At 46.4% G+C, this 10,765-nt stretch overlaps 1 protein-coding gene across 1 annotated transcript in view; it reads right to left on the reverse strand.

The window, feature by feature from the left end:
* The window catches only part of LOC119385613 (uncharacterized phosphotransferase YvkC), a 156,698-nt gene extending 151,726 nt beyond the window's left edge, over positions 1-4,972 (reverse strand). The window contains exons 1-4 of the mRNA XM_049414037.1: positions 4,704-4,972; positions 2,425-2,511; positions 2,238-2,348; positions 718-830 (exon numbers count right to left, since the gene is read on the reverse strand). Of these exons, the coding sequence (XP_049269994.1) occupies positions 718-830; positions 2,238-2,348; positions 2,425-2,511; positions 4,704-4,972 (580 nt within the window). The remainder of the gene's footprint in view (positions 1-717; positions 831-2,237; positions 2,349-2,424; positions 2,512-4,703) is intronic.
* Positions 4,973-10,765: the final 5,793 nt, after the last annotated feature.

The following is a 10,765-nucleotide window of genomic DNA, read 5'->3' on the forward strand; positions in this document are numbered from 1 at the left end:
TCGGAAATACTGATTGGTATGTATCTTGCAGGACGCCTACAACCTCTTTATTTATGTTTCATACTAAGGTAAACACTTCCAATCCTGTTTATTAATATATTGGCAAAGTATGCAATTCACGAAAGACGTGGCATGACTTCAGCCACAAAATGGTAAAACATGCGCATTCGATTGCGTCCTCCACTAGGGCCGTAGTATGATTTCACCTTGGTTAAATTTATCCCAAACATCCTTTACACGAAAGAGCAACGAACGTACCGAGCGACTTCCCGCCCAAGGTTCATGTAAAAAAAAAAAACGAATTAAGCCTGCAATTCATGTGCATATTCTAACGCCTTCAAAAGCTTGGTTATCTAAACGTTTCGTTGCACCTATTGCCATTTTATCAAACATGAATCAAAGGAAGACGATTTAGTAACATCACAACAGCAGCGGTGACAACTTACAATAAAAGAAATGTTGAAGTGAGAAATTGTCGATATTTCCTGAAGAAGAAGAAGAAGGTGTTTTAATGAGAAGAAGGAGGAGAGGTCGGCCTGGAAAGCGGGTTTCTAGCCTGCTACTCTTCACGGGGGGTAAGGGGGGACTCCCGACCTTTTTCGGAGGAGAAGCTTTTGGGCGCTTGGGAGCATGCAGATATTTCTTGAAGATATGTGCAATGCTTGAGGGACGTGAGGAAATACGCCTTACACAGTCTATTAGCAAATGGGTGCTTACCTTGACTCCTGATCTTGTATCCCCACAAAGACAACTCTCTCGTCTCGCCCTCTACAGTCAGCTCACCAAACATCGTGCCAGCTTGATCGTACGAGTCCATTTCACTTGCTAACCTATCAAAGACCCAAAAAATGTTCGCCTAAAGAAATGCTGAGAAAATGTTCAAGAGGATGCTCACTTTGTAGTCCAAATAAAAATTGTCATTCCTCGGCTAACAAAACTTCGTACCTGTGAATATTTTTCCTCTTGTAGAATAGTTGAAGTAAGCGAAGCTTTCAAGCATGAGCATTCAAAAAAAGAAAACTGAAAGTAAATGAAACATTAATTCTCGCCTTTCTACGTCCCAAAATCAAGATATGGTTATGAGGCACCTCGTAGTGGGTGACCACGGGTTCATTTCCACCACCTGCAGGTTGCTATAAAGGGGTCATGAGCCACCCCTCGGGGTCCGTGAGAAAACACATCCTGCAGGTAGCAGAAGCTGCTGTGAACATCTCAGCCAAATCTTGCAGTAGTGCGCGGAAAGGGGAGCTTACAAGCGGAGCGCTAAATTTGCCATTTTCTCAGGTGCCCTGTCTTCATAGAGGCTCCCCCTCACTCGATTCAGAGCTGCCACCACCCGCTACTTGACGTCGAGCAGCGCGTAGAATGAAGGGCGGCGTTTGGATCAGATGCGCGTCTTGCCAGGGGTTCCACGAAATGCAGGCGCTGCGCTTCATAGTCTGATAACATTACATAGTGAGCCACTTGCGCGCAGGAATCACAACGGGAGAGAGCGATTGCGTTTCGCCGCGCGTGCTCGAAGTCATGACGCGCGCTGTCGTAACTTCTTGCCCCCGTGCCTTCCTTCTCCGTGTAGCTTCCAGCGTGCTTGTCTGGAGGAGGGAAAAGAGAAAGCACTGGAAGCGCGCGGCAAGTTCCTATAAATCCGCTCGTTCTTGAGGTATTCGAGAAACTTTTGCGGCTATCCATTCGTGAGTCAATAAACTCCGTTACTGAGGTCATTCGATGATTACTTGGCAAAGTGGTTCATGGCCCCTTTAACGTGCGCCTAAATCAAAGATCACGGGTGTTCTTTGATTTCGTACCAGGCCCGTGGCCGAAGGCGAGGGAGGTGTTTTGCAGAAAATAAATAACAAATATTGGTCTTTTTTTCCTAAATACTCAAGGCCTTAAGCAAGTGGGAACCCCCCCCCCCCCCACCGCGAAAAACATTCCTGGCTACGGGCCTGTTTCGTCCCCATATAAATGCCGCTGTCCTAGCCGGGAATCGGACCTTTGCCCCCGTACTTAAGAGCGCAACGCCTTATCCTCAAATGTACCACGGGTGGTAGTTAGCAATAAGGAATGAGGCGGAACAGAAAATACCAGCATCGGGTCCGGTTGTCAAAGCAGGTGTTTAGGCGTAGCCCAATAAGAGTATAAACCGCAGGAACTTATCTCTTTGCTTCTGGTATGTATCATGGTCGAGTTGTGAGCAAATGCTGCAAGCGAAAGCACACTACCAAGGCAGTACTCACCTACTGGCATCGCGAAGCATGCTGAACGTTGACATTTCCGCTAAGCTTTCAGCCAGAAGCGTTGGAGCCAACTCGGAGGGCATCTCCAACGTGTGCGAAACGGTGGACCAGCTGCGTGAGGAAGTGGGCATACCACACATATACATAACATATAAGAACCGTGTAAGGCATGTAATCAAATACATACATAAAGCCAAACTTCACGTGAACTTCCGTTTCTTGGCAAGTCAAACTTCCGGTTCGCCGGTGTTTCCTGCGTAGAAAATGAAGCGATTAAACAATACCTGCTATAAATTATAGGTTTGTACAATATAGATTCTCAAGAGCGCATTGACAGTGCAAAGGGATTATTACGAAGTAAGGATGGTTTTAAACAATTTCGCGCATTTCTACACACATCGTAAGCTAAAATACAAACACCACTATTGGTTGGTACTCCTTGATTATTAAGGTGCCCGAAATATTATTCGTTCCATTCAATTGGCACCACAAGGATTCAGCTCATACCTAACATGTGTAAAAACTAACACAGCGAGAGTTCTTCAGGGTAGTTGTCAGTCCGGTGGGTGAAATTTTTATTATTTATAACTGGCTAGATTGTTATACGGGAGCAAGCTCAGTGCGACAACTTTTCATCAATGAACAATGTCTGTAACTATGTACTGACACATTTTGGGGCCTCTACATCACGCAAAAAATTATAATTCACACTTTTATAATGTATACAGTCTTCGAAGCCTACTTGCAACAGCGTGCGGATGTCCGCCATTTAATGAACTCGATGCACAAGTAAATGAAACTGAACGAATGCGAGGATTTGCATACTACCGATAAGTTACGCTGATGTGCCGTAACTGAATTGCCACGTCATACCTTAAAGGGACGCCAAATAGAAACAATGAATTGGTTTAAATTGATAAATTTTACTCTGAAAACTCTAATATCGTTTATTTCACTATCGTAGCTTTAATAATAGAGGAGAAAACCAAGATTAAAGTCTCAATTTTAAATCTCCTGCCGAAATCTTTGCGCTTGACGTCAGGGATTGCGTATCAGGGAAAGTGATTGCGTCAGGGAAAGTGTATTTTTCATATTTTGGCGACAGTCGCACCATGAAATTTCCTGAAACTTGGTATGTGAAGGCTCTGGACTCATCAGGGGACAATCTACTTCATTTTTACCGATTAGAAACGGCGTAGGTCTCAGTAGACGCGACCACAATCTATGACGTCACGACGATTGATGTGGAAACTTCGACGTGGCGTCGCCACCCTCATTTTCTTGTTGCGCGTTTTCTCGCTTACCAAGCGGTAAAGGTGGAGATTTTGGTATTGTGAAAGAGCTATTTACTAATAGGAGAAAAATCTATTTTCTCTTTAGTGTCCCTTTGAGTGCCCTCCCATCAAACCGTGTGTGCAGAAAATGAGCGTCAGTAGCGGGTCTTTTCGAAGTAGGTTAGACCCGTTGTGTAAGATGCGCACTGTGGTTATACTCAAGTTGTAGAAACGTTCGCTGAACGCTCAAAAAGTTCATTTCGTCAAGTCTAAACGTGGTCGCAGAATGCAACGGTAACAAAAACTCAGCCGCAGATTTTCGTTATCCATGCCTTATCGCGCTGCCTAAATAAAAGTGGGAAATAGATGCGGCGTTAACGTTGTTTTTGCGGCTGCCAATCAGTTAGGTAAGATTTCCGCCGCCGTGAGACAAAAGGCGGGCTGACCTTTTGTACACACCAACAAATTTACAAAGTTGCGTACTATTGTAATATGCAAAATTCCTATTTGCTGCGACCGCTTCTACGTGGGGCAGGCGGGCTGCTGTGCTAATAATAGATTAATATAGCATAAGAGGTCGTTAACCGGACGCTCACCATATCATCTATCTTTACATTGTCGAGGGTGTGAATTCACGCCGAAATTCGATGAATATTTAGTGTCATACAGGCACAGGAATGAAGAAACGCGTCTAATGGTTGAGGCCTGACATCTCAATAATAGTAAATAAATGCCCGAACCTCTCGCATAGATCCCTACGTGTGCCGGATTGACAGGTGTCGCTACGTTACCTGCGCATGCGCAGGTATGCTCTTGTGTCTACTGTACCTTCCACCACACTACGTCCTTTCATTTGAAAGTGGGCGTTTGTGTTGTCCTGTTCTCTTCTCTTTTCTCCGTGTCTGTACACCTTACCTCGATTTATCATGGATCCTTACCAACTATAGCTCAACTTTATGTCGTTATAAAGTTTATTTTTCGTGTTTATTTCTAGTGACCCTGCACGTGCTCTACGCTGACGTTATTCACGCGCGCGTATGTGTGCGTGTGTGTGACGTCACAGCGGAAGATGATTTCCCCCAATCTGGAATTCATCATTTCAGCCAAAGAAGTGCTGCTCACATTTCAAACCCCACTTTCAGATGTGATTATGCACCGAAGACGTGTACACAAGCTGCAAGCTGATCCTGACCTGAGCAGCCCGTTGAATGCGACGCGCCACCGGCGGTTGGCAGCCAAGCATTGAAGCCGGAGGCCAGCAGCCGAGAAACAGGTTCCCGCGCTGCGGTCGAGTGTGAGTAAAGCGGGCAGTGAGTACAGCGCTCCATCGGCTGTGTAAAGGGCGATCCAGAGTTCAGCCAGGTGATTCTGTCGGCGAGAGACGTTGACCACCAGCCGATCACCGCCGGTGTTCACACCGTAAAAGAGCACCTTGTCTTCGTCCTGCGAGTGAATTGGCATCGTCTTTTTATGCGCACCCGTGGATACGGCAAGGTCTGCAATCTAATCCAACAAGGGCGAAGGCAAACAGAAACAATTTGTCATTGTACTAAGCAACTTTTTTAAATTTCAAATTTTGTTTCGCGTTTTTTTACAGCAAAAAACACAAAAAAAATGGCGAAGCTTGCACTAAGCCGCGCAGGGCTTGAAACAACGAAACTGGACGATTCTGAAGACTCATCTGGTCGCTTCTAGGTTGTGCCTCAGCTAGTTGATGCAGGTTGTTTCTAGGTTGCTTCTTGGCTGTTGCTAGGCTTTAGCTAGATGGTGCTAGGTTGTTTCTACGTTGATTGTAGGCGCAGAGAGGTTTGAGTTAAACCGCAGACAGTTACAGACACGACACGGATGCCCAAACTGTGGAGACAGCAACTCGCGCTGAAGCCAAGCTTTCGTACCTGTTATAGATCTACGGGCACATTGCCGTCGGCGTAGGCCTTCCAACGCTTGGGGGTCTTCTCGGAGCCGCCTTTGCCTTTCCCGTTCCCTAGTATTATCTCGTTGTACGTACTCGGGGTCTTCGACTCTGTCGCTTCACAGGGATTTGTTGTTGGTTTAAGCGTTGCCTTCTTCATTTCTATAGGACCAGTGGCGAGTAGTCGGATTTACCCAATTTCTGTGGCACATATGTTGGGCTAACTGTTGCCTTCTTCATTTTTAGTGGACCGTGGTGAGTAGTGGGATTTACCCAATTTCTGTGGCACATACCCGTTTATGATGATGATAGTCTTTGTCTTCTTACTTTTTAGTCGACCAGTGGTGAGTAGTGGGAAAAACCCATTTCTGTGCCACATACCCGTTTATGATGATGACAGTTTTTGTCTTAGTTTTTAGTCGACCAGTGGTGAGTAGTGGGATAAACCCATTTCTGTGCCACATACCCGTTTATGATGATGATAGTTTTTGTCTTAGTTTTTAGTCGACCAGTGGTCAGTAGTGGGATAAACCCATTTCTGTGGCACATACGCGTTTGTGATGATTATAGTTTTTGTCTTAGTGTTTAGTGCACTAGTGCAGTGGTTCCACTCCTGCGCCAACTGCGCCAAAGTGCGCCAAATTGTATTTACTGCGCCATCCTGATAATATCGACGAATTTTGCGCCAAACTGCGCCAAAGTCTCGGGTTTGGGGCCGTTTATCACCGGCAATCGCACCGCCGGCGCGTCAGAACATGTGCAGCTCGATCTTGGGGCTGCCAATAAAGTCGCACTCATGAACCAAGAATTATTCCGCTGAATAAATAACGCTCGCGCGTGCGTTCCGAGTAAGCCACGATGCCATGCACGGTGCCGACGCAGCTTCTGTTCTGCAAGTCGGCTCGACAGCAAAACGCGCTCTCCGCAGAGGCTCGTGACGTCTAGGCCATAGCCTATCGGTAGCGAGAAAGTGCGACGGCGATTCATCGGCGGACGTCGTCTGTTCCAAAAACGCTGCTGATAGCTCGTTTCAAGCGTCGCACGGCACGTAAGGAAAGCAATGTTCAGTAATAACCACATGAGTGCCGCTAAAATGTCTGTCACTTCTGTTTCCGGACATCGCGGAATGAAATCTGGGATCGCTCGCTGTAGATATATGGGACAATATCGAATTTTCCTTGCTTCGCGTTTATGGAAAGAGCACACGAACGGTGGAAACGCGTTGACACTTTTCCTCAGATATACTTTATCCATGGATCTTCATCCAGAACCGCTTTTTCGTAATTCCTTCCGCCAGCACGTCCGAGTTTGTAATCACTCTGCGGTAAATACCCCCTAAAAGGCCCTGCCCTTTCGAGCTCACGTGCTAGGGTTCCAATTCGAATTTTTTGCTTGCTTTTTTAAAAATGTCATCTCATTAGTAAAATCATATCCCCTGGTCGGAGCAGCCGCAAATGCGCAGCTGTCAGTAGCGGGCCCGTCGCTGACGGCCCACAGTGAAGCGGCTACGCCATGTTACACGTCCGCCCCTCGCTTTCGGGGGTCAATAGCTAACGGTTAAAAAAAATCACAGCATATCCACGGAGTGAATGATGATGAGTGGGCGAAGCTGCGGAGGTTCATCGGTAAACCGTGAATCTTCCGTGAATTCTGCCCAGTACATCATCACCGACGTGAGATCGGGCGCGTTTATACTAAAGGTTCGATGAGTTATGACGACTTGCAGCTCACTTTAATTTTACATGTACGCTGTGAATTTTCATTGTTTAGAAAACCATTGCTTTAGAAAACACCTTGCGTCTTTCGTTAAGCAGCTGGCGTCTTTTTCGTTTTGCTTTAGAAACATCTGGCGTTCTTTCGTTTTGTTTTTACAAAACATCTGGCGTCTTTCGTTGGTTTATTTCATCAATCAACGGCGTTTTGAACAAAATTTTTATTGTTTAATCACGCACAGGAGAAATCTCACCAGGCACTACCTTGGAGGTAAACAATGGCTGCTAATGGGAATGAGAGACAGAAGAAGTCGGCTTTTAGCTAACACTTACACTTCTACAGAGACAGAAGAATTCGGCTTTTAGTTAACGCGCACGCTGCGAATTTTTTATTGTTCAACAACGCACAGGAGAAATCTCCCACCGGCACCACCTTGGAGGTCAAAGGGTAAGACTTGTTACTCACTACTACGAGCACGACGAGGGACGAACGGGTGCCGCCTTAAGGAGCTTCGCCCCTAAAAAATGCCCCCACCTCCCCGAAGGGAATCGTGAGGAAATGCGAATGCATTTCTTGCACCGGGAGTACATGGCGTAGTAATTTTAATGGCGTAAAGCTGGACACATCGACGCGCTCAAGTGTCTCCCTTTAGGGCGCCTTTTTCAACGCACGCTATACGTGCGTTCGTAATCACCTCATGGATGTTGCCACCGCCTTCAATGCAGCACAAACGCGTTTAGAACGCGCTGTTTTCAGGCTGTGCCAAGGCAGCACAGACGCTACAAACGCGTTTCAAACGCACTGCATTGAGGCGGTGGCGCAGGGAGGAGAGAGAGCGAACGGCGAGACTTTGAACTGGTATAGCGCATTACGGGGAAGAAGAAACGGCCGAGCAGACCGACACAAGAGGACAGAGCGCTCTGTCCTCTTGTGTCGGTCTGCTCGGCCGTTTCTTCTTCCCCGTAATGCGCTATACCAGTTCAAGGACGACGAACCAACTCGCCCAATCTTCAACACTTGGCGAGAGAAGGAGCGGCGAAGCACTGCACCTACCCTCTCCTACACTCTCTCGCACCACATGCTCCGGTTGCTAGGGGCGAGGATAAGTAAGCGCGCGCGCCCGCATCTGTTCCGACTAAGAAATGCATTCGCATTTAAAAAACTAAGTTTCGCTTAAAAGCGAAGCAATGAATGCGATACCGAAAAAATGTATTGTGAAACGAAGTAAGACTAGCAGTTATAACTCTTTTGGATCCGATCTCGCGTAACTCAACAAAACGCTGGTTTAAGGGAATATGGACCCTCCAAGAACCGAAGCGTTTTCTTGCTCTGAGTTCTCTAAACGCGAAGTAAGCGTTGAGAGCACAGTAAGTTTACGAGCCGTCTCCTGCTGCCTCGAGATAGCGCGCGCAAGCGACTGCGCCCTTCGAACGATGCGGTCCCCCCCCCCCCTTCCGCTCCCCTGGCGTCCCTTCATGCTCCTTACGAAAGACGGGCGGGGCGTTTCCTCTCTGTTTGATGAGCAATTGACGGCAGGCCCGCACGCGGGAAGATGTTATCTCATGCGCTGTCCGTGCGGCGGAGACAGACGGCCGGCTAGTTTAATCTCCGCTTCAGCCGCGTTCGTCGCCAGCGCTCGCGAGCTTTTACCCGCGGCTAGAATGCGCGTGGTGATGTTATTAATTTGGACTTTATACGGAAAATTACGGCAACGGTGACGGCAAAAATCCGCCGAGAGTGTCCATATAATTGCTATCGCAAGGGTCAATGTACGGGTCAGATTTTGCGCCCCCCCCCTTAGGTGATTAGGGGGGGCAGGGCGGCCGCCCCCCCCCCCTGCCCCCCCCCCCCTGTGCGCACGCCTATGCTCCTGAGATGATTTTTTCCATGAGATTTGCAATGAATAGAAATATTTCTAGCCGTCATAAGAGCCCCATAATAATACTCAGGTGCTTGAATGTTAATGCAATATGCTTCTGTATTGCACTCCAGGATATAAAATTCGCTGCTACAAAGTGCTCCCAGATGCAAAATTATCTGCTCCAAAGTGCTCCAAGATGAAAATTTTGCTGCTCCAAAGTGCTCCAAAACGGAAATTTTGCTGCTCCAAAAATTGCTCCAAATCAGAAGTCCTCGGTAGCATCACTGACTAGTGGTGAGTAGTGGGATAAACCCATTTCTGTGCCACATACCCGTTTATGATGATGATAGTTTTTGTCTTAGTTTTTAGTCGACCAGTGGTGAGTAGTGGAATTAACCCATTTCTGTGGCACATACGCGTTTGTGATGATGATAGTTTTTGTCTTAGTGTTTAGTGGACTAGTGGTGAGTAGTGGGATAAACCCATTTCTGTGCCACATACCCATTTATGATGACGATAGTTTTTGTCTTAGTTTTTAGTCGACCAGCGGTGAGTAGTGGGATAAACCCATTTCTGTGCCACATACCCGTTTATGATGATGATAGTTTCTGTCTTAGTTTTTAGTCGACCAGTGGTGAGTAGTGGGATAAATCCATTTCTGTGCCACATACCCGTTTATGATGATGATAGTTTTTGTCTTAGTTTCAGTGGTGAATAGTGGGATTGACCCATTTCTGTGCCACATAGCCGTTTATGATGATGATAGCTTTTGTCTTCTTAGCTTTTAGTCGACCAGTGGTGAGTATGGGGATTAACCCATTTCTGTGCCACATACCCGTTTATAATGATGATAGTTTTTGTCTTAGTTTTTAGTCGACCAGTGGTGAGTAGTGGGATAAACCCATTTCTGTGCCACATACCCGTTTATGATGATGATAGTTTTTGTCTTAGTTTTTAGTCGACCAGTGGTGAGTAGTGGGATTAACCCATTTCTGTGCCACATACCCGTTTATGATGATGACAGTTTTAAATGCGAAGCATTTCTTAGCGAACTTCTCGACTTTGACCGTATCTATCTATCTATCTATCTATCTATCTATCTATCTATCTATCTATCTATCTATCTATCTATCTATCTATCTATCTATCTATCTATCTATCTATCTATCTATCTATCTATCTATCTAGCCGCCTACGACTTCGTGCTCTCCTGGTCGCTTGGTTAATCGAATGTGCACCAAAATTGGTATGCCGTAACATGACTGTATGGCGAACATAAATGACAACTCATAACATGAAAATCATGACACGAATGTCATGTACAGCATGATTTACATGCTACGCTCATGGTGCGCTGGCGGCCGTTTCGCTAGATTGATATGCACCGAAATTGGTATCTTGTGACGTGACCGTGTGACGAACATAAATAACACGAGTTATCATGAAAATCATGACACGCATGTCATGTACAGCATGACTTACGTGCCACGCTCATGGTGCGCTGGCAGCCGTTTCGCTAGCTTGATATACACCAAAATTGGTATCTTGCGGCGTGACCGTGTGACGAACATAAATAACACGAGTTATCATGAAAATCATGACACGCATGTCATGTACAGCATGACTTACGTGCCACGCTCATGGGGCGCTGGCGACCGTTTCGCTAGATTGATATACACCAAAATTGGTATCTTGCGACGTGACCGTGTGACGAACATAAATATCGCGAGTTAATATGAAAATCATGACACGCATGTCATGTACAGCA

Source organism: Rhipicephalus sanguineus, chromosome 3 (assembly GCF_013339695.2).
Source record: "Rhipicephalus sanguineus isolate Rsan-2018 chromosome 3, BIME_Rsan_1.4, whole genome shotgun sequence".
Lineage (NCBI taxonomy): Eukaryota > Metazoa > Arthropoda > Arachnida > Ixodida > Ixodidae > Rhipicephalus > Rhipicephalus sanguineus.